Source organism: Scomber scombrus, chromosome 3 (genome assembly GCF_963691925.1).
Source record: "Scomber scombrus chromosome 3, fScoSco1.1, whole genome shotgun sequence".
Taxonomy (NCBI): Eukaryota; Metazoa; Chordata; class Actinopteri; order Scombriformes; family Scombridae; genus Scomber; species Scomber scombrus.
In genome coordinates, this window is record NC_084972.1 from 30424835 (window position 1) to 30449031 (window position 24197).

The following is a 24197-nucleotide window of genomic DNA, read 5'->3' on the forward strand; positions in this document are numbered from 1 at the left end:
GGTTTTGAGACATTGTACATTTTGAACCAACCATGATGCAGACACACCAAATCCATTGAAAGATGTCAAGTGGAGGGATCCCATTAATTTTCTATGGATAGCAGGAGATCCGGCTGTGTGGTGCATGGAGAGTTGACGGAGCTACCGCCATATCTGAATTGGCATAATCACGACTCGACCTCATCTTTATGCAAATGATGCAATGCCCAATGGACGGTGCATTCAGATCCATCCGAGTTTTTGTGTTTGCACCATTAGAGAGCAGTATCTAGAAGCTATTTTACGCCATCACTCTGAGGTAATTACAGCAGCTGAGAGGACAATTGTTTCACAGACTACTAACAAATGTTGACAGTTTCCAATGTCGTGATGAGCAGAAGAGTGTGGTTTGTTTTGGGGTTTTTATGGACAAATTAAACGACTCATGGCCCAGGGAGCCATCGGAAGAGTCAGTAAAATACTTTTGTGTGCGTGTTGCGTTCAGGGACTTCCCCTTTGAATAACAAGACCCTGCAGGAGACGTGGTAAAGTCACTGAGGCATATGGAGCAGCAGGTGGACTCTCTCTCTCTCTCTTTCTCACTCTCTCTCTCTATCTCGCTCTCTCTCTATCTCGCTCTCTCTCTCTCTCTCTCTCTCTCTCTGTTTATGTGTGTGTGTGTGTGTGTGTTTTCCCCTAGGTCATAAAGGGGAGGGTCAATAACAGTTTTGGTTGAATGAAGATGTATGTGTCCCCTTGCAAACCACTGGACTCCTGCCATTTCCACACCTGGCTGCGGTCAGAGTTCTGGATCGCTGCCTCACACGCACACACACACGCACACGCACACACACACGCACAAAAACACACACGCACCCAATCCCCTTCACGGTGAAGTTAACAGGCTTGAATCTTCAGCCTCTGGCTGCTGAAAACTCACTTTCCATCCTCATCCTTCCGTCCATCCTTTTATCCGTGCTCTGCCTCTCCTCATCTTCCAGTAATTTTTTAAGACATCATCGTATTATAATTTTGAGGGGAATCTCAAATTCTACAGACATCCCCTGACCCTGAACTTACTATATTTTTTTACTTGATGTTTTTACTGTATTAACTGTATTCCTCACAGATCAACTTATTTTATGTGATGAAAACTATTTCATCTGAAGCCACAGACATTTTAAAGGTGCCACAAGTCAGAGTTGAGCATAAATGTAATCAAACAAAAGTCAGTATCAAGCAGTCACAACTACATAATATGGCTTCTGTGGACATTTTATGGACAGTTACCATGGTATCCAAATGAGCTTAGCTTGCTGATTATTTATTAATTCAGTTATTTTTGACAAATTTTCATGCTCAGGGTGCCCACTGAGCACTTAATTAGGAACACCTGTAAAGACCTCATTAACATACATGAGGGGGGCAACATATTAGGAACATTGCTCAACGTAATGCACTCCAGCACACCACCACCAACCAGCATGACCTCGACAAAAAGTCGAATATCTGTAGCACATTTCATGCACAAGAGCAATTTAAAGTGATTTACCTAATGCATTAAAACTTTAAAAAGTGGGAAAAGAACATTAAACCGGTAAAAACCAATTAAAAGAACTTAAAAAGTTAAGAATTGAGATATGAATACAGGATAAGTCAAAGACAGGATAAGCTAAAATAATTATATATCATAATAATTTGCACCTAATGTAAAAAAGGAAATAAATGTGCAGTTAATAAACCAGTTAAACACACAGGAGAACAGCAGAGTTTTGAGTTAGATTTGAAAGATTCGGGCCATCTTCAAGAAAATTAGGGAAGTTGATTTCATCTGTGTGCAGCATCGTAACTAAAAGCAGCTTCATCCGGTTTGTTTTTTGCTTGGAGGTACTACAAGTTGTAAACACTTTTAATGTTTTAGTAACATGTTTTTGCCTCAGGGCAGCAAGAAATTACACAGAAATTACTGCAACAAACCAAACTGGAGCAACAAATTTAGGCAGAGAATAGAATTTTGATTAGATGATTGGCATCAGCTGATTCATTCATGCTTCACAGTCACTGGCTCATTCACAGCTGCTCAACCAGCCAACGGGTAACTAACTAGGTGAACACAGGTACATAGAAGTCCAGGGACAAGCATTTTCTTTTGGAAATTTGTTTCCGATTGTTAAATGATCTGAGACTCATTTTTTCCTCCACTGATTCATGACAGGTGGCACACCGGCTCAAGTATTCACACCTCCTCTTCCTTCTCAGTCCTGGGTTCATATCTGTTGGCAGACTGCCTTTTCTGTGTGGAGTCTGTTCCCATGTCTGTATGAGCTTTCTGCAGATGCTCTAGTTTACTCCCACAAACCAAACACAGGTGAACTGGAAACTCTACATTGCCCTGTGATAGACTGGTGCGCTGCCCAAGGTTTCCTCTGTCCTCTAGGCTCCAGCCCCCAAAGACCCTGAACAGGATGAATAGATGATGGATAGATGGATGAATCGCAGGTGCATGTTTGTTTCCATATGTGAGCACAGAGGAGCCATTAACCCGAAACCCACTCATGCTTGGTGGAGAAGAACAACTAATGAACTATAATAGTCTGTTGAATAAAAGAACACAACATAAGTAGCAAACACCCCTAGTGTGTCTCAGGGTTTTTTACAATCATAATTCAACATATTTTTTTCACAGCTTTGCAGGTTCATCCAGATGTTGTTGTTTAGCTTGTTGCTGGTTAACATCTCCCAAAGAGACTATACTGTTAATCCTCAGCTCCACAGAAGTTTGTGTTTATAGTTTAGACAAAACCTGCTCTATCTTTCTGTATCATCATTATTTCTTTATTCATTTGACTTAATAATAATTTTATCATTAAGACATTTCAGCACAATGACGAGTAGAAGATGTTTTGATTTGGGACTCTCTGCTTTGATTTTGGCCAGGATCCAGCAGCAACATGAACTACAGTTTATCGTAACCCTCTTAATTTAACTACAGTCCTGCAACTAATGCAGTGGTGCAACTTGGGTAAAATATTTGACAATTTTATCCCATCGTCCCAAATAAGTCAGGGAGAGCCACACACAGTACAGCAGGAGATCTGATGGCTTGCTTTCCTTCTGGTTATTTATGCTAGCTGACAGACCGTGATGGTCACATTGAACTGACTAAGTGACTGAAGAGCTGACTGTATTAACAAAAGGCAATGTGGGGTAACACAGTAGAGATGTTATAAAATAGCTCAACAGCTTCCTCTAGTGGAGGTTATGAGGTAATACAACATGACACCTCTGCAATAAAATGTATTTCCTTTTAATTATGTTTTACCTTTGTGTTTTTATCTGTATACTTTGACTCTTGAACATATATCTTAATGAATGTTTTAGGGTCTGAATTGTTTTAAAAGGTTGCAAGAGCCTTGAATACTCATCTCTTTAAGTGGGTGAGTTTTGTTTTTTTTAGATAATTTCCTTCATAAAAACTTTTAAAGAATATTAAAGGTCAAGAAATCCTCTCTTCTCTTCTCTTCTTCTCTTCTCTCAGATATCAACATGGCAGGAGAGCCAAAGCCAACCAGATCTAAAAGCCAGAAGCGATCAGCTGCTTCTCTCTACAGGTACACGCCGCCCTTCTCATTTATTGGAATCGATTATTTAATTGATCAGCGTTTCACACAAATAATTGAATAGTCACTGACATTTCTGAACAGATCTTGGAGTGTTTCAGTGACATGCTAAACAAACACAGGTGCATTTGGAGGCTGGTTGTAGTTTATTATAAGACAATATTATGACCACAAATATGTTGACCACAAAAACAAATGCAAGCACTGATGTGGGAAATTTAAACCACTGTAATTATAGAGGGCTAAAGCTTTGAAACCACCTGCAGTGCATAACAGCACCCTGAAGGAAGTCTAGGTTGAAACCTGTGGGTGTTTCATGAACAACAACAACTTGAAGAAATCTCAGACTTCTATTTTTAATGACTCAGCTGTCTGTCTTTTACATGCATGTTTACACTTGAGGTTTTTATGGCAGGAGGAGGATGATTTTGTTTATTTTGTTTCTGACAAAGGTGGTATGACACTGTCTGTGAGATGTATTTTTACTTTACACAATTTATTCATTATGTTTAAAGATAGAATTATTTCTATGGTAAAAGTTTATTAAGTAACCAGTGAATCATCCTTTTATCCTTGCTACCATTGAGTCACCTTTAAAAGGCAACTAAACCTGGAAGAAAAAAGAAAAAAAAAATTGAGATTTTTTGTGTCCTTCAATTGTCTGAGTACTGTTTCAAAAGCTTTTCATGTCTGACCTTAAGCAATAATATGGTGAAAAATGTGTGTTTTTGTCGACCGTTTGTGTTCAAAACTAGTCACATTTAAAAGTAAGAGGGTACTCAAAACTCTTCTCTAATCTTTAAAACATACAATGACACTATGGAGCCAGAAAAAAACCCAGCTACACATTCTTGAGCAACACACAGAGCTACATTAGCATCACATCTGTCGTAAATAGGGGAAAAATTTAAGGAGAAACCAACATAAACTTTTTTAAGATGTTGGGCAACCACGTGCTGCCAGAACAGCTTCAGTGCACCTTGGCATTGATTCTATGGTGTCTGAACTCAACTGGAGGGATGAACACTGTTCTTCCAAAAAGATATTCCCCTTATTTGGTGTTTTGATGATGAGCGCTGTAAGTCCAAAATCTTCCATAGATGTTCAGTTGGATTGAGATCTGGCGACTGTGAAGGCCATAGCATATGATTCACGCTCTCTAATGGGACAAGTGGACCCAAGTCATGCCAGCAAAATGCCCCCCACAGCATAACTGAGCCATCTCACTGTAGGGGTCAAGCATTCAAGCCTGAGCCTTTAATTTGTCCCCCATCTGTAAATATGGTTCATAAGTTGCTTAATGTTCCACTTTCTTCATCAGCCTCCTTTGTGTGTGATTTTGTGCCGGGCAGGTAGTGTGCTGTGGGTTTATTACAGCTTATCCTCTTCAAACAGCTGCTTGCTGCCGTTGGAAACATGGTTGATTGGAGCAGTGCAACTGAACCATGCTGTCAACATGCCATAAAACCAAAGCAATCTGCTTAATGTAATTTAAAAAACTCAGGAGAGCTGCTGAGTTGTTTGATAATTTAATTATAAGGAATCTCTTACACACTAAAAAGTTATTGGATTTAATCTTAATATCAAAAGTGTTTAATTCATAGTCCATTATGTTTTCATTTAACTTTGTTTACAATAAATGACTGAGTCTCTGCTTATGGAGGACATATGTGCTGAGAGTCCATGCCAGCTAACAACAATTGTAAAAAGTGTCAGTAAACGTTAAACATACCCTTAATCATTTTCAAAAATTCTCTGTTGTCATTATTTATTTATTTCTGTCTCTTGGGGTGAGATGAAGTATGTTGTGGTTTCTTTGTCTTTCCCCACACAGTTGTAAATTACTGCCACTTAATGCATTTTTTTTTCATTTGTATATGCAACTATAAACTACACAGAAACCCCAAAAAGCTTTTGTCCCCATGTGTTGTTTTAAATGTGGTTTAATGCTCTCTTGCTATGTAAAGCATTGTTATGTCACATTTCTTTTGTGCTCCCCCTAGTGGCTATGAGTTTGACTACGACTACTACAGAGAAGACTTCTATGACAGGTAAGAGGAGAGATGGTACTTGGGGTTCTTCCAGCATTTTTCTTCCTTTTAGAGTGAGCAAAGACGGCTAGTCAGAGTTTAAACACGTGGACTTTTGGCTTTAGTGTTTCCAGCTATCAGCAGAGGGTTAATCATGTTAACCTTTCAGAGGCCCAAGGATGCAGTTTGGAGGGCTAATATGACTTTAACATGTCTCTATCGAGCAGTAACAACAGATCAATTGTGGTGGTTAAGGCACATTATTGTTTATCTATTAGTTTGTTATATTTCACAGAATGTAAAAATAGAAACAAAGAGATCCTGTAAGATGAGATATGACCGGGGATTGATTGATTGAATCTGATTCATGCAGGAACAACAACATAACGTGATTGATCTGATGATAGAAAGTCTATCAGATTTAATTTGCATGATGTATTCAGACGCAACATGACAGGTACATTTCAAGATGGACAGATTTTTGACAAGGAATGAAATAAAAAAGTTTACCTTGATTGATCAAACACGTCAGGTAAATCCATGAATCAAATTAATCTTTGGTTCAATGTCAGTGTAGCAGATGAGCCATATGTGCTCTTTGTCTACAACTTTAAATGTTTGGGCAAAGATCATCTTGCAATTGTCATTTGCAAAAATGCAACTTATAAAAAAAATAAAATGTTTCTTTTGATATTGTTAGTTGCATTACATCAGTTAACATGAAGAACTTCAAAAGGGGGGCATGACAGTAAAAGCCTGAAAAGCATTGGTATGAAGGATGACATAAAATGTAATGATGTACATAAAATAGGAGAATAAAAGACCAAAATTCAACTAGCATGGCCTTCATTATGAATAATATATTATGTCTATAAAACAGTTTGCTGCTATTTAAATTTTACAGAGGAGAAGAGCTTTGTGTGGAAGTTACCAACCAATTGCCAAGGTTTCCTTAGCGTTTGCTTTATTTATGTTTGCCAAAAACTGTTGTTCTGGTATTAGAAGATGGACTAATAAATCTCTATATAAAAAATAGTAAGTGATCATTTGGTAATGTGGTAATGTTTTAATTTATTTACAAGATAATCTGGTATAAATCTTGCTGTTGTGAACTCCTCACGTTACGGAGACTGTGCAGATTATATTGTTTATACCTACCGGCTACGCCAATTATGTATGTTAGTTTTGTGAGCTGCGTATTATCTCAAAGCATCTTGTGTTTCCTTTCATTATGGCAGATGCCTGTACAGAGGTCAGAGACAATGTAAGTTTGGACTCTATATAGGTATTGCTGCAGCAGCTGTTCTTGAGGTGTGTTCTTACCTGTGGTGCTTTAGACAGAGATGGACTTTATTATTCAACTTAAGAGTAAAGCTGCCACATCATTGGTATCTGGCTAACTAGTTAACTTCCTATTGTATCTGTCCATGCATGTTTTTAGTTACTGTATGATACACATTTCTGAAGCCTTTTGTTTAGCATTGAATTGTAGAGGATGCATATTTTGATTTGCACAGTATGAAAATTGTACAATTTCTTTCAGTGATTGATCGTTACTGATTGACAGTTTACTCCTTGATAAGAGATAGTAGATATTTAATAGCCGGCATATTCATGTACTATTTATTTGTATTTTATTTTATAAACTACTATCAATCAATTAATCAAACTTTATTTGTATAACACTTTTCATACATTGGGATGTAACACAAAGTGCTTCACATATTCAGAACAAACAAACAAACAAGCAAACAACTACTAACTAACTAAACTAATAACAAACTACTATCAATATGTCCATCATACAATGTCTACTTAGAACGCATTTCAGGCACTTATAATAACATTAATCTATCACCATCTGAACCTGTCAGTGGCACAAACAGGCACAGTGGACGTGCATTGACGGAGCTTTATTGCCCGGTTGGATTACATTGCAGCCTGTATGGATGCTGGCAGCTGCTGCACTCTTGTTAATACTGATCCAATTTGAATATTGTGGTCCCACTTAGTCACTGAGTCACAAAAGATGGGAAAATAGGGACCAAATTGAGTGTCCTTTTAAAAAACTGGCATCTGCTGTCATGGAATTTCCCGTCATGTATGTCTTAACTGATTTAGATACAATTTTGAGGCTTTGAAACCAACTTTGGTAACTCTGTAAAAGACAGGGACACTAATAGGAAAACTTTTTCAGATTTTTTGAACACTGTTCATTCTCAGCACAGAAAGTAGAGATGGCCAGCTGACATGAATAAGTCATGATGCATCCAGATGATCTCAGATGTCTAACTAATGGGATCTTTGCATTTAAACTGAGAAATAAAATTAAATAGCAATCCTGGGTTACTCAGTGTCATTACATGCAGAGCCTTTGAAATGTTTGTGGTGCAGAGGTTTTGTGTTTCACAAAAGATGGTGATGCTTGTGGGAGAAAAACAACTCTCCCGAAGCCTCTGTTGACTCCTGTCGGAAGGCATCGAGCATTATCTGTTTTGAAATAAAACAGCTTAATGTAGTGAAGAAGGGTGATAAAGGTTTCTCACGCTCCCTGGGAGAAGAAGAGTGGTTGCATGTGTTAATTTTCTGAATTATACATTGGCCTTCCAGTTACTTTGCCTCTGCTCATTCAGAACAGCCAGAGAATTTAACCCTCATGGGTGTTGTTAGACACATATTCTCTGGATCTTACATGGGGCTTTTTACAGTCCTGGAATGCCTCCTTAAACCGTTATAATCCATTTCTGTCACTGCTTCAGATAACTAGGTCCTCCAACTTCCTAAAATGCAAAGTGTGACAATGTGCAGAGAAAGGTTTTCATTGGATGGTGAGGTAATGCTCTCTTACACAGCTGCACAAACCAGTCCACACTGCCCTGAATTTCCTTCCAAGTTTTGCTGCTAAAGTTTCACTTAATGACCAAATGTGATAAGGGTACACTGGCATTCTGGCAAAGGTGGACGACAGCACCAACAGACAAGAATGTTAATTATGCGTATCTCTGAATTAACGCTATTGTGAGTCCCCTGTTACCCGATCTCCATTCAGCTCCACACCTGCCCCACATCATCTCTTTAAGGTGCAGTCACATGAAATTTCCATTCTTCGAAATTTCTCTGCACAGCGCCGAAAAAGAAAGTCATAGTTGTGATGGGGGTAATGAATATATATTGATCAGATTGATCAAAAATTGTAAACAGGGTTTGTAAGAGTGACACTACTGATAATTAACAAAATATGGTGCTGAAACACATGAGAGTAATAACTTCTACAAGTCCAAACACAGTACAGTAGTGTTTATTTTGGACAAACAATCACGTCTGCTCAGTCAAAGAAGCACAAAGGTAAATTCTGACCTGCAAAACCACCACAGCCTGGTGGAAACTACACAGAAACAGAAAAGGAATGCATGAATTTGTCTGTCAGATGGGCTTAAACAGAAATGAATGGGAAATGGAGGGAATATTTGGTCCGGAAACATCATGTGACCACACATGGTCAGTCAGTAGATATAATCACTCATCCATGCCTCTTGCTAGATTGTGTATGCCTGCCTGCTTTATTATTCACCTGCCCGAACCCTGTTTTTGATCTCAACCTGGCCACTTTTTGGACTTGACTGCCTCACTGACTGCCTGCCTGACTATCTTCCACAAACCATTCCTGCTTGGAAGTTTGGCATGAAATACTTGTACTAGGGACGACTATGGCTCATTTTTACTACTAGTCGTGCTACCTGAGGAATAGGGATCTTGCTTGATGACTCAGCTGGTCCATTATTTTGTTGATTCTTATGTTTCTGTTGCCACTGTTTCTCCAACACAGAGCAAATGTTTCCATTAAGTACTGGTCAGATTGAAAATGTTATGTTGATATTCATATTCCTTTGTCAAATATTCCTAAAGAAGTCGCAACAGGTCACGGATATTTAAGAGACAAAAAATTCAAAAGCTTGTAACAGAGGGCTTTACAATCTGTACAACATGTTACACCCTTTTTTATAAGACCCTTGGTTCAAATAAGGAAAATCTTTGAGGAAAAAATATGAGCGAAACCTCAGGAGGAGCATCAGAGAGCTCTCCAAGACAGACATATTGTACATGCAACAGCTGTTGCAATAGTCACATGTACAGGGTTGACAGAAGTTGCAGTAGTGGCGTTACAATGTTAAGAAGCAGAATTACAACATATAACTAAGAGCTGTAAATTAAAAGTGACATCTTGATGACCCCCTGACCTATTGTTCAGTGCCAACGTCAGATCAAAAAGTGTTTTTTACGCTTCTGTCAGTCACAAAATATCATGAAAACTAGAGTCCAGATTTCCATGATATTTGAGTCTTACATTTCAGTGACCCCTTGACACTTCCTGTTGCAACACAATCACAAGAAATATTAAGACAGTTTAATAGGCAGATTTTTAATACAATTTACTGAGCACATTAATGCTCACCAAAAGATGACGCATTTCCATTTTGGCAGAGTAAGGAATCATTGTAAAACATCTATGAATCTTCCCAGCTTGATGTCAACAGCTAAGCTGCTGCTGATCTATTCACTTGCACGAAACACGTTAGTGGGTCAATGACGTATAAGGATTTGCAACAACTCAATTTCAGAATAATAAAAACAAGCATATCTAATGCAGTAGTTCAAACATTCAGAATGTTGTGTACCTGAAGATCCATATTATAAATTTGAAATTAAGTGATTTTAGTGGGTTTTTCAAGATTAATTGGCACTGGCCTTTAAAAATAGTCATGTGGTGCGACCATGATTCATCTTGAAATAAATCAATTTGCTTAAGACGCTTCACATCTTTTTTTACAAGTTTTCAGTAATATAAAGTGTTTGGAAACAAAGTATTTGAATTTTTTTTTAATTTTTGTAAATGATGATCTTTTATTTAGATAAGATATTTCAAGATGAATCATGGTTGCACCACATGACTTTTTAAGGCCAGTGCCAATTAATCTTGATAAACACACTAAAATCACTTTCAAATTGTAATATGAATTTTCAGGTACACAACATTCTGAATGTTTGAACTACTGCATTAGATATGCTTGTTTTTATTATTCTAAAATTGAGTTGTTGAAAATCCTTATACGTCATTGACCCTAGTATGAATGAAGGATCATTGGAACATTGCAGGACATTAAAGGATCAGTGTGTAGGATTTAGTGGCATCTAGTGGTGAGGTTGCAGATTGCAACCTGCTGAATGCCCCTTCTCCACACCTTCCCCTCTCAAGCATGAATTAATGGTGGTTGTGAAACTTGCAAAAAACATGAAAGTCCCTCCCTAGAGCCAGTGTTTGGTTTGTCCATTCTTGGCTACTGTATAAAAACTGGTGGTGTAACATAGCAGACTCTGTGGAAGAGGAATTGCTCTCTATGTAGATATAAAAGGCTCATTTCAGGTTTCTGTCCAGTTTTTGAGTCACCAGCCAAACTCTGAATACAAACCAAAACAACGATAAAGGTGTTGGTGTTGCACTGCTTATGGATCACACTATGTATACCAAGTACAAGGCTTCTGAATGCACAAATTACTGAACCAATATAAGACTCTTTGTGCTTTGTCTTTAAATGTGACTCTTTCTTTTAAACCTCCTATTGTGCTCTATGTTTCTGCTTTTCTTTAATCCATTTCAGATAACTGGGCCATGAGAGTGATGTCAGACATAGCAGTTGTAATAATAGTAGTAGATGATGATATCATGAAAGAAATGAAATGCATTGAATTGACAAAAGAGAGATCCCGCCCTGAGGAGGAGAGCAGGAGCCCGTCCTCCTCCGCTCTCCTCTCACCACTTCACACGCTGCCCTTTCCCCTCCTGCTTGTCCTGCAGTTGTCGCTGGTGAAGCATTTTAATCAGAATTTTAATGATGATTTTATAAATGAGACTGAGATTTAGTAATGGTTTACTTGAAATAATTACTTTTCTCAAAAATAGAGGAGGAGTGACATCCTCTACTTCTATGGACAAACCTCTTCTCGGTCATAGTTATAATATGTCCATATTGTGTGAAGAGTGCAGGACCCTTAGCCCTTTTAATATAAAACCTCCGGCAATATGCAGCAACATAACGATCAATCACACTTAGATGAGGCAACAAAGGACTACACTTATGTCCAAACAATAGAATAATAATCTTAATTCAGTAAACAGTTCACATGATATCAATTTTAACAGATAATGTCTATCATAAGAATTTGACACTAAATAGTAACGACTTTTTTCAAGTCAATATTAACTTATTTTAGTTACATTGTCACCCAAAAAATTTGGTATTATGTCTAAAAGTGCTGCAGCTCCCACACTGTTCATCTGATAGAGGTGTTAACACCTTCAAAGTAAAGCTGGGAGTGAGCAGTTTAACCTCAGTCACTGTTTCATTTTAAATTCATTGTGCTGTAGTAGAGAGCCAAAACAATAGCCAGGTCGGCATTCCCAAGCCAGATGAGATATACTACAATCTCTCTGGCATGTTCCAATGCTTCACGCTCTCCTCCCAGTTTGATGTGCTTGAAATTTCTCCACAGAGAGGTAAAGCACATCCTAATTAAAATGCCCAGACCATCTCAATTGGCTTGCTTCAAGAAGATGATATCCCTGTTGCCAAGGAACAGTCCAATCACCATGTGAAGGAAACAAAATACTACAGTATTCAACCCTGTGACCTTTTTGCCACGAGCTGGCTTCCTTAACCTCCATCTATCCATTCTCCTAAATCAGCCCCCATACCAGCGTCAGATGAACCCTGCTGAGCTTTTACTGTGCGGACATCTGTGTTAACAGATGTTGAAACATCCTGAGCAGCTGGGCTGCAGACCTCTGCATTGATTTACACCCGCCACTGTGATTTGGCTTTCTCCCTCCTTCCCTTCCATATTTGCCCTGTAAATGTACAATACGTGTACATACAGTATATTAAATGAGTAATGCTGCAGTGAGAAGACATATTAAGTCAATTTTGCAGTGATGCTGTTGCTGCTGATAAAGCTACGGCGCTGTCACGTTGTATTTGTGTGTCTTTTCCTTATTTCTTGCCTTTTATTGTTCTTGTTCAACTTCTGTCAACCCTTCTCTGTGTTTCTGTTTCTGTCTTTTCTGGTCATTCCTTTATTTTTCATGCTGTCGATCACAATCGGCGTGACCTCACATCATCTGGGCAGGAATCACATTTTGTTAATCTCATGAAGTATGATCTATACAGTGAAGCCGGGGTTGAAAGACCTTGTCTGCTCTGGTTATTTTCTTTGCGGTGTGTTGGTTTTGTTATATGACAGTGTGTGTGTGTGTGTGTGTGTGTGTGTGTGTGTGTGTGTGTGTGTGTGTGTGTGTGTGTGTGTGTGTGTGTGTGTGCGGTAGTTCTTTTTATGCCCATGGAGATCCAGTTCATGTGCTTTTTAAGGTAGGGGAGTAAGGCCCCTTGTCATCTGGTCAAAGGATCTGTGGTGACTGTCAGATGTCTTCACTAAAACCATTGGTGCCAATATAAGTTGGTCTAGAATTGAATTTTGCTCTATTGGGTGTGTAATGTAGAGATTTTGGGCCTTATTTCGGATAGTAATAGGAAACATAACTATATGTCAGAGTTTGACATAGTAAAGACAAAAGGATGCAGTAATGGTTGAATTAAATCTTCATATTCCGCACAAGTCTCCCAACATGCTGTCAGCTATCATGACTTTGATTGAATTCCCAACTCATGACATGTTTTCTACTGGGAGGGAATGAGGTTTTTGATTTAGACATACGTTCCTTATTAACCATGACCAAACGTGTGCTCTAACCCCAGGGTTCACAAAGTTTTTGTGCTTGGAACCAAAGTGCAGCAGTTCCTCACTCACCCATTGACAAGACAGAGGCCCACATATATATACATAGAAAGTCATAGCATAATCTAATTTGGATGATATGACTTCTGTTGCTTTAATGTTTACAGTTTTATTATTTTGTTACTCTATCTAATGTCAAATGTCAAGTATAAAGTGACGTACCGTTTAAGTAAAATCAAAGCAAATCAATTCCTCCAATACAAAAGTTCACTTGTTAAACATAAACAGACAAGTTTTGATTTTGATGCAATGTGACATGATTTGGCAGTCACTTACTTTCTACTTAATGTGTGCAGGGTTATGTGGAACAGGACGGGCATGCATACAACCGTGGCGAAATTATGACAATGACCGTAAAATTATCTGTACAAAGGTGGTTAAAATATTTTACCATAGCACTTATTACTTTAAAAAGCATATCCACTTAAGTATAATTTATGAAAGTACATATTTTTAAGATTCTATCCAATCATCCTTCTATCTGTCTTTAATCATTAAGTTTTATGTCAAATTCGGAACATACACAATAACTGCTGAAAACCAGCAACTATAACTGTATAATTTGAATACAAAGCCATGTATTATGCAACCCTTTCTCCTCACCAGCAATTTGGAACTATTCATGAAACAATAAGAACGTTTCCCCCTGAAACCTGAAATTACTTTGCCTTAAAAAAATCTATAAAAACCACAAGATTTATCCTCATGAAAACTATAACACAGAGCAGCCTCGTGGTCTCCGGTTTAACTGCTGTCTTTCCCAAAATTACCTCTCCAATGTTTATTGTTTATTATACAGTTTATTGAATGAACAATAACTTCAAATATTGTTGGCTTTCTGCATGACCTCCACAGAGTGGATAACATATTTTATCACCTGATTTGGAGGACTTGTTAATCTTCCGTTTGAGTCATATCATCATTACATTGGCCATTAAACCTCAGTACCTGTCAGGAGCAGGAGCTTTATGGGTGCAATTAGTTCGCTAAGTGGGATGTTGATGGATACACATACTCTACCACAAGTCAAAAACAATGGAAATACAAGAATTTACATCTGGAAACATTAAAGAAAGTTAAATAATATGTCAGTGGTGGTTTAAAATCACTGAAAATAACATGATTAACCCTTAGTAAAACATTTGAGATCACTATTTGTGAAGTTTCCAAAAATGAAATAACTTTCCATTGTTTGATTGATGCCTGTTGTTGCATGCTTCGTACTATTTTCTGCAAGAGCAAAATACTATGAAGTGCATTCTTTTCTTCATACTAACTGAGACTATCCTGCAGTTTAAGAAATACTTAGTGTGTGCTGTGAATGCAGACATGGAAGGATTTTCTATGCGATTTTTCTCAATAATACAATAGAATAGAATTCTATTCTATTCTATTCTATTCTCTGAAATGAATAGAATTCTATTCTATTCTATTCTATTCTCTGAAATGAATAGAATTATATTCTATTCTATTTTCTATCATTTCTATTTCTATTATATTCTATCTGATTTTTTTAACTTGCATGTATTTATCTTGTCAACTTGAAATTTCCTTTTATATTCTTCTGATTTGTTTTACCAAATATGTTTTATGATAAAGCAGAATTGCTGCCCTTCATTATTTTCAGTATTTCAATTGAGAGAAATGCTACATTATGTTTATCTACCACACTGACGTAATGGTAAAAGGTTGGATGGTTGTCGCACAGTGTAAGACCGAAGTCTTCCATGTGATTGGTTAAGGCAAAAAAAAAACTTTTGTTTAAGACCACAATCCTTCCCTAACAACGTGCTGTGAGTTTCTAAACGTATAAGCATAAAAAAAGGTTGCTGTCTTTGCTACAATAGGATATTGTAAGAAAAACAACAAAATACAAAGAAGTGCATTTTAGTGTTATGTACAGTGTCAACATATGTAGATGTTAACAGCACTAACATTATCATCCAGGCAGCATCACATTTCCTCCCAAATATTTTTGCTTTTGCATATTAGTACTATTGAAACATAATTTCTACCTTTGACCTCCATATTGGTGAAAAGGTGATTTCCATTTCTTCTCAGCTCCATTTTTTCCAACCATCCTCTTTCTCCTCTCCTTAATTCTGAATGACTGCCTTGATTTATATTTCCTTTCTTCTTTCCTCGTCTGACCTCTTTTCTCCTCTCCAAACTTTCCCCCTTGTCTTCCTCCTTTTCAACCTTCTCCTCCCGTTCCCTCTCTCCTCTCTGTTCCCTCCCCCTGTCCTCTTCTTCCTCTCTTTAGGTTGTTTGAGTACCGTGGCAGGGTGTCTCCGGTCCCTCGGGTGGTGCCCGTCAAACGCCCACGGCTGGCGGTACCTCTGGTACGACGGGTCAAATCTCTGCCAGTCAAACTGCTGGCACGAAACGCCTCCGTCCTCCCCACCAGCAACGGCAACAAACAGAGATGTGAGTTCCAACCTATCCATCCATCTATCTGTTGTAAATCCCCAGTTTGTGTCTCTTTTATCTTCACATTCAAGTCAAAGAGCTAACCATCTGTTTTTCTAAACGCTAAATCTCTGGAAAACTTTCAAGAATTCAAACTGTCGTTTATCAGCACTTACCACACAAATTTTAGGTATTTTCAAAATCCTCAAAGACTTTTTAGTCCATCTGAATCAAATAAATTCTTTCCACTATGTTATAAAGATTCTTTGTTATCCGTTTTCCAAGTTTGGACTGTATATTTTAAACCGAATGATGATGCAAGTCAAAAATCACAATGGAAAATAACATAAAGATAAATTAATAAAACTTTACATTTGTGTGATGTTGTGCACTATTAGAATGAGAAAGGGGTTACAATGAGCAAAGGACTGGAAAGTGACTGTATTTTAAAAGATCCGATATAAACCATCATCTACCATCATGTCATTAAATTGTCTTAATGTCCCTCTTCTGTTTCTATCTTGTTTATTTTGTCTTCTCTTATATCTTTCTGACTCTGACGAACTCCTCCCTATCTGACCCAAACCTCCCCTTCATCTATCTTTCAACTATTTATTTTAAATGTCAGTAGAAAGTTCAAGCACCGGGGCAACTGCTGTCACTTTATTTTTGCTTTTTGCTCATGAAACATTCATTTCACATCATGTTCGGATTGTGGATCTGAGAAGAGATGCTGACGCCCCGTCAGCTCCTTTCACGTTTGACTTCGACCTGAACCTCACATCATGTTTTTACTCCTGCTGAGTTGCGCTGAATTTTCACTGCTCACAAAGCAGTTTTCATGTTGTTGATTTGAGTGTCTTCTTGTGTACTCATCAAACTTGCATTTCAGATTCCTTTGAAAAGCAATATCACAACAGAACACACTTTGTCACTCACTTTTTGGAAGCTCATAATAAAGAGCTGACAGTTTGTACTTTTAGCTCCAGACATTCACTGTGTAACTACAAACACAGCCAAGAGACAGTCCTTAAACCACAGGCCCTACGGTCATTATGAAGTGTGTGTTGGACAACTGAAATCATCCAATCCTGGGTACTAATTACTCTTTCACTTGATGGGCCGTTGCTTTTTTGTCTATATTGTGAATGTAATTTGGGCAATCTGATTCAATTTAGAATAATACACAATATCAAGAGAGAAAAGCTAATTTTTATGCTGTGACAAATTCGACAGTGAGATTTGAAAACAAGGACTCTCATCTAACATACCGGCTCCCTGAGAGCCTGGCTCTGGCTCTGCATGAGGATGTCCCTGTTCATCCTTTTTGGGAGAGATCTGTTTTATTTTGACCTGTGTGGAACAGATTCGCCGCTGATCTGAACTCAGCCTGGTTTTTGTCCACGTGTCACAACGTCGAGGCCGGTGGTGGTAACAGCTGTGTGGAGTGGTTTTGGCCAGACCAGATTTCTCTTGATGTTGGCAGTTCACTTTATTTTATGGGGACTATAAAGTGAATAACAGTCCATATTATATTTTATAGGAGTAATAAAGTGAATGACAGATCAGGTTTTATTTTATGAGAGCTATAAAATGAATGGCAAAGTTCCCAAATTGTTACACAGGCCAACACAACAAATCAAACAATTGACCTTTTGTGGGATTGTGTCGTCGTGGCAAAACTCAGCAATTCAATCCTCACTCCCCTCGTATCCCCCAGGCCCCATTATAGATCTACTCTTGTCAGCCAAATCCCTCAGAAACATATACACTGTAAAGAAACTGTATACATTTTTTTCTTACTCATTAAAATAAATCCCTGTTGACCCTGTTGAGTCTTAGAATAATGTAATAAAAACCTAAACCACAACAATGAAAGTTCTGTTCTTTTAGATCATTTTCTATAACAATTGAACAATTTACTTAACTTGTTGATGATGCATGAATCTTAAGTTGGGTGCATGACTAGAATAAATGAGAAAAAAATATATGAGTAAGCTACATTACTTTATTCTTAACTATGAAAGCTGAGAATGGCCATGCTTGCAATTTATTTTTAATGCTTTTATCTTGAGATCACAAGTTGATTTATCTTGTGGTCTTATGAAAACAGACGATTTATCATGGGTCAAACTCCTTCATGACTTCTCCTTTCTGTGTCTCCGTCACTTGGAGAGCTCAACCATTTAGATTACGCACAAGAAGCCTTCAGGTGGCTCTAAAGGACACAGGTTCAATTTAGCTATGATACAGATGAGTAAAGGTGCTGTTGTAATAATACTAATAATGGGTACTCCTTGATCTGAAATGTTAAACAAGTTAAATAAGTTGCTAGGGGATGGGACAAGGACGCAACCTATGTATCTATGTATGCTTACATGGCAACCCTGATCTCTGATAAACATCACTAATAAGAGGAAATTACCTTTTGTTTTGTCATAATAACCGGCTGTTTGTCTTATCTCGAGATAACGAAATAATTAACTTGTGATCTTGAGATAACAGCATTAAAAAAATCAATTATTGCAAGCAAAACCGTTTTTTAGCTTTCATATCTTCGCAGATTGTCACAAAGTTTAATTAAAATCAAAACTGATATCATATCATAACTCCACCATGTCAGATGTTTCTCTCAGAAAAAGGGATATAGATGAGAATAAAAAGTAAGAAACTTTTAGCTTTAATAGGTAGTGGATTAAGGGATAGGAAGTTTTGTTAACTTTAATCATGTATCCTGTTAGTACTTGCTATTAAGAGACCGCCTCTAATACACTTTAAATGTAAGCAATGGAGGCCGAAATCCACAGATCTTTTTTCCATGCAAAAATGTATTCAAAAGTTGATCTAAAACTTCTGAATAATCTTGTGATATCAGACATCAGAGATCTCCGTCTACCAGCCTGTGGACTTCTAAATGCACGGTAGTTGGTTGAACGGCATTAAGAAAACCCACTAAGAAACCTACACTCCTTACATGTTGTCAAGGACATGCACTCTCCTCCGTAGTGAAAATATGCATCTTTATCAGGCGGGGAGTTCTGGTCCTCTGAAATGATGCGAACGCGGAAGTAACTTAAAACTGCATTCTATCAAAAGGCCACCAGGGGGCGACCGTTTTGGTGTCAAAAGGACTTCCGTCTCTATACAAGTCAATGGAGAATTCACCAACTTCTCACTTGATTTCTAACCTCAGTAAACGTTTTCAAAATGTGTTTATGGTCTCAATCGCTAGTTTAAAGCCTTCTTCAATGCAGTATGATGTTCATTTGGGACATTTTGGCCTCCCTGATTTTATATTTGACGATAAAGCAGGGTATGCATTAGGGCGTGGCTACGTTGTGATTGACAGGTTGATTGGTTCACAGGTTCAGGAGGGCGCCTCATGCTCCTCCTGATGCCCATATAAGTAGAATCCGTGTTTGTTTTTTTACCCAGCATGCACCTGAAATTTTCAAGATGGCGCTGCTCAGATCCAATACTATTCGCTGCCAAGCAGCAGTCCACAAACCAATGGGTGACGTCACGGATGTTACGTCCATTTTATATACAGTCTATGATCTTTATTCCTAAATTTAAATCTGTATCTATCATGTCACCCCTCCCCCTCCCTGTGACGGTCATCTCTTTGCTCCACCTTTGAGTAAAACCATTTGGTGCAGCTATTGACACATTCGATTTCAACGTGGTCATACAACACATTGTAAGAAGTGGCTGTGATTGAACTGCTCTACTCTCTGAGCCACTGCCACCCAACATAGAACGACTTTTGTTATCTTCTATTGTTCCATCATTCCTTAATCATTGTATCAAAATAATTTGGTAAGGTGCAAAAAAAGGATGTCCTGCTGAAATTTGCTTCACTTTCAGTATGAACCGAATGTGTGTTGTAATAATTTTGTCTCATGCTAGAAAGACTCAAATCAGTTGGACTAGAGGATGACAAACTATTACATTTCAGGTAATTCACACTGCTACTCATTTAAAAAGCCCTTTTGAGAAGAAAGAAGTTAGTTATAGTACATTAATTCCTAATTTTCTGAATTATTTAGGCTACCATTACACTACAAGAGCATCTATATGCTGCACAAACAAGTAGGACCAATCTTTAAATGAGCTGAATCGGCCAACTTCTGACTACAATCAATCTAAGGACCTTATTGTTCCTCACATACTGAACCAAGGTTCATATTTTTGTTACAATGTGTTCATTTGATCTGGTTAGGATTAGTTTCACATGGCACACATGGTGAGCTGCATCCCTCTGTATTTAACATTGATTGGTTTGTAGATACGTGTGTGTCTGACATACACATATGGTCAACTAAGCCTTTTGTCACCATTTGAACTTTTGGAGAATGTCACTTTATTATAATATTATACTATATAATACAGTTTCTTTATCTTCAGGTGACATTGCTCTGTCTTCTCATATCCCCTCTGTCTCATCCCCCCCAAACATATTTGGAAAGTGTCAGCATTTTTATTCTTTTTCTTTCCAGTGAACTATATAATAACATCGTCAGACCATATTTCAATTAAAAACTTGGTCTCCTCCTCTCTCCATGTGCAGTTAATTTTTAATATGTTTCCATGGTGATATCCTGCTGGAACATCCTGTAATTTGTCCGAAAAGGTGGGAGGTTTCTCACCTGCAAACTAATTTAATTTTGGTTTGAATCAAACTGAAAAGCTCAAAAGTCCGGACCAAACAAGGTAGTTGTGAAAGGACCGTAAAACATAAGCTGCCAAACTGTATGAGTGACAATCAGGAAAACAGAAGATGTTACATAGAAACTGGTTCTGGATACACACAATCATTTGAGATGGTTATGCTTCGAAAGAAAGAAAGAAAAATGTGAAATTCAGATTTATTTTATTGATTCATTGTGAGAGGCTTCTACAGCAGCTTAAAGGAACTGCCAAGACCAATACATCAGTTTATTAGATCCCTCAAGACGCAGTTCAGATATAAGTTATACAGTACACTGACCTCTATACAAATGTATGGCTATCAATTGCAAAGCCTTCCATATTAGTTGAATGTGTTGACTCTATACATATTGATCCTGTCAGAGACGTGCAAGCAGCTGCAGATTAAGTTGTCAAACATTAACAGTTAAATCCTCCTCTTGTGGGCCAGAAGTGAGATATTGCTTATGGGTATTATATGCGTCATTAAGTCAACTCAAAGACACATTCAGGACTCACATTTCTTCCGTTGTACTAACCTCATGAGACATCCTCCACACTATAGCCATCATCTGTTCATGTTTATATCAGCGCTTTTTCTTTTCAAGCTGTTAGGGGAGTATGGTGCACTTTTAAATAAAAACAATACTTGAATGAGCTCCTGGTATATCACAGCATGACACACACACACACACACACACACACACACACACACAAGTCTGAACTCTGGTCTATAAACTCTTAAAAAGGTTGAAGATCAAATCAGATGAAACAAGGAGTCCACTGGAAGTCAGATCTGTTTCAAAGTAGAAAGTTTAGTGACAAAGTTTAGTGACAAGCACAGAGTACAACAAATCCCCCGAGTGGTCTAGACGGCTACTGAGGGTCCCGATATTAGGGTTTTTTATAACAACAAAAAGACACATCCCTACCAACTTGACTCCTTCTAAGCTAATTTGTGTGTATTGTTATCACCCCCATCCCCAGAAACCATGATGTTATAAATTTTGGCCTAATAGCTCATATTCTATCGCCTGACTAGCTATAAAATGTGCGGGTCAGCCAGTCTCCCGCAACTCCTCCCCGGCACGTGTCAGACCCCTCCCACTCACCCCAAAGGCGCCACTTTTGCCACATTTTTCATGGGCGCAACCCACATCCTCAGCTCTGCTGCTCATCCCACAAATGCATGTTCCTTACAGATGTGGCATCATTTAAAAGGGAAGTAAACAACGGTGTAAGATTTACTGCCGAGAAGCATTGTTACAACAAGGAAATAATCTACCAAACATAACATTTCCTTACTTTTTGTGCTATGTTTATATGATTTAACACACATGCTACTACAAATTTATAGATATTTCATAGTTTATACATTGCCAAACCTAAAATCTGCCACTACACTTTTAAAGCTAAACATGTGCCGTTCATACCTCCAGTGTGGTTAGGAACTACGCTGTTGTGAAGCAGTGTACATGATGTCCTAAAGAGTCAATTAAAGTATTATTATTATGATTCTGTGAGCTGCTGCCCTTATGGTGGATTGTGAAACATTGAACCATCCTCCTGCTCTTTGATGAAAATGTGCCGGCTGCCCACGTCTCTGGTTGTAGAGGACACCAGGAGGGTGTTAGAGGCTTTACAGGCTTTTCCCAGTGTGGGGTAAGATTTAGTGTCTTTTAACAGAATCTCCAACATGCAGGATAAGCACCACTCCACTCAGCTAAGTCTGTGTAAGGTGTTGGAAGCATCAATAAGTCCAAACTTGACACAGAAAAAAGATTTCTGCACACTTATATTTATCCAGTATTCACTTTAATACTGCATCAACCTAAGTGTGTTTCAACAGAAACTCCAACACTGTTATAATTGTGAAGTTGCTCTTTGTAGTGCATGATGTGCTAAATCCTGAAACACAGCCAAATTATCACTTTATAATTATCTTGCTGTAGTTTTTTATTAAAGTGATGTGTTGTAAGCCCGAGTCCAACCACTAAATTGCTGCATTGCGTGTCTTAAAATCACCATAAAAGTGAACAATAGGGACTATAATCATTCATATTTAACAAAAAGCTTGAATACAATTGAAAATTCATTTGATTGTCTGCGAGGTGGAAGGTAGAGCAGTACAGGATGGAAATACATGTTTCAAAACCAAAAGAAAAAAAATGTTTCAAAAGGTTGAAACTCAGTGTTTGAAAGCTTGAAATCTAATAAAAAAGGTTTTGAAAGATAGAAATTAAGTTTGAAGGCATGTTTTGATAGGCTGTAAAAAAAAAATTCAAATTGCTTCAATTCATTTTTTTTCTTCACGGCTCTAGCACTCCTTTTGAAGTGTTCTTCCAACATATTTTAGGTTAGATTTTTGAGTTGGCAAGACCATACCTAATAAGTATTCAACCAACAAATGTTAAATCTCTTCTAAAGACCCATCTTTTTAAATCCACTTTTAATGTTTGATTGTTTTGTTGTTTTCTTTTATTTGTTTTGTTTTTCAATTTGTGTTTCTTCTTCTCTACATTGCTTTTATTGATTGTGTTTTCATCCATTCAGTATGGTTTTATTGTTTTTAATTTGTCTTTGATTCTGCAAAGCAGCTTGGTATTTTGTTAAAAGCTCTCTATAAAACATAGTAGTATTATTATTCTCATATCAGAGGCTTAAAATAGTCGAATTTATGAGTACGATTATCTTATGCAAGTCATAACAAAGAGAAAAAATGGATTTGAGTGTGTGTGTAATTTTGGAAATGATGTGTTTATAGAGTCAAATGTGTTTTTGACACCATGTAATAATCTAACCACCTTGTTTAAAAAACACTTTGCTGACATAGTTATACGATGCGTGGAAAGGGATAATCTTTCGGGAAGCACTCAAACAAAAATGTCCCAACATTGAAAACAAAAGCATCTGTTTTATAAACTAAAGGCTTTACTTTTTTCACATGGATGCACCAGCGAGGAATCTCTCATGCAAACTCTCTTCCAACGAGCGTGTCGGCCAATTTGACTTGATTTTCATCCCATAGAGCAGTAGCTGTCTGTCTGTCGCCTCACAGCAGGAAGTTTAGCATCTGGCTCGTCTATGTGGTGTTGACATGTTTGTTCCGCGTCTGCGTTGGTTTCCTCCAACAGTTCAGACATGCAAGCAGCGGTGGAACGCAACAAAAAGTTCATTTACTCAAGTTCGGTTCTTGTATTTCCACTCCGATACATTGCAAAGGGAAATATTGTAGTTTATACTTTACTACTACTCTGCTACTTTTATTTCATAGCAGCTATAGTAAAACAGATTATGTATTTTATATTTCTTATTGATTTATATCTATTATTTCTATTTGTAAGAGATCTGGTTTCACTTTGACATTTTCTGTTGATCAGTGTCAACTGGAACAATTGAGTCCATGTTGTAAAGCAGTGAAACATGACATTTTGTGCTCAATAGTTTGTTTTGTTTTTTACACACACTGTGTGTATCTGGGTGTAATAACTAGAAAACCAAGTGGGGGCATTTTGCATAATACTTACTTTTGATGCTTTCAATACATTTTGCAACTTATTCTTATGCAGTCTTCATTTAGATTTTGAAGGATTTTTAAAAAATGTACATGTGGTTTTTTTCA

The 24197-nt window shown here is 37.6% G+C and overlaps 1 protein-coding gene and 1 long non-coding RNA gene across 2 annotated transcripts in view; both read left to right on the forward strand.

Annotated features, from left to right (window-relative positions):
* Positions 1-24197, forward strand: part of LOC134004709 (uncharacterized) — a 478899-nt gene that overhangs the window by 62673 nt on the left and 392029 nt on the right. The gene's annotated exons all lie outside the window — the stretch shown is intronic.
* Positions 1-24197, forward strand: part of raly (RALY heterogeneous nuclear ribonucleoprotein) — a 35363-nt gene that overhangs the window by 2850 nt on the left and 8316 nt on the right. The window contains exons 2-4 of the mRNA XM_062416521.1: positions 3518-3590; positions 5603-5650; positions 15741-15904. Of these exons, the coding sequence (XP_062272505.1) occupies positions 3518-3590; positions 5603-5650; positions 15741-15904 (285 nt within the window). The remainder of the gene's footprint in view (positions 1-3517; positions 3591-5602; positions 5651-15740; positions 15905-24197) is intronic.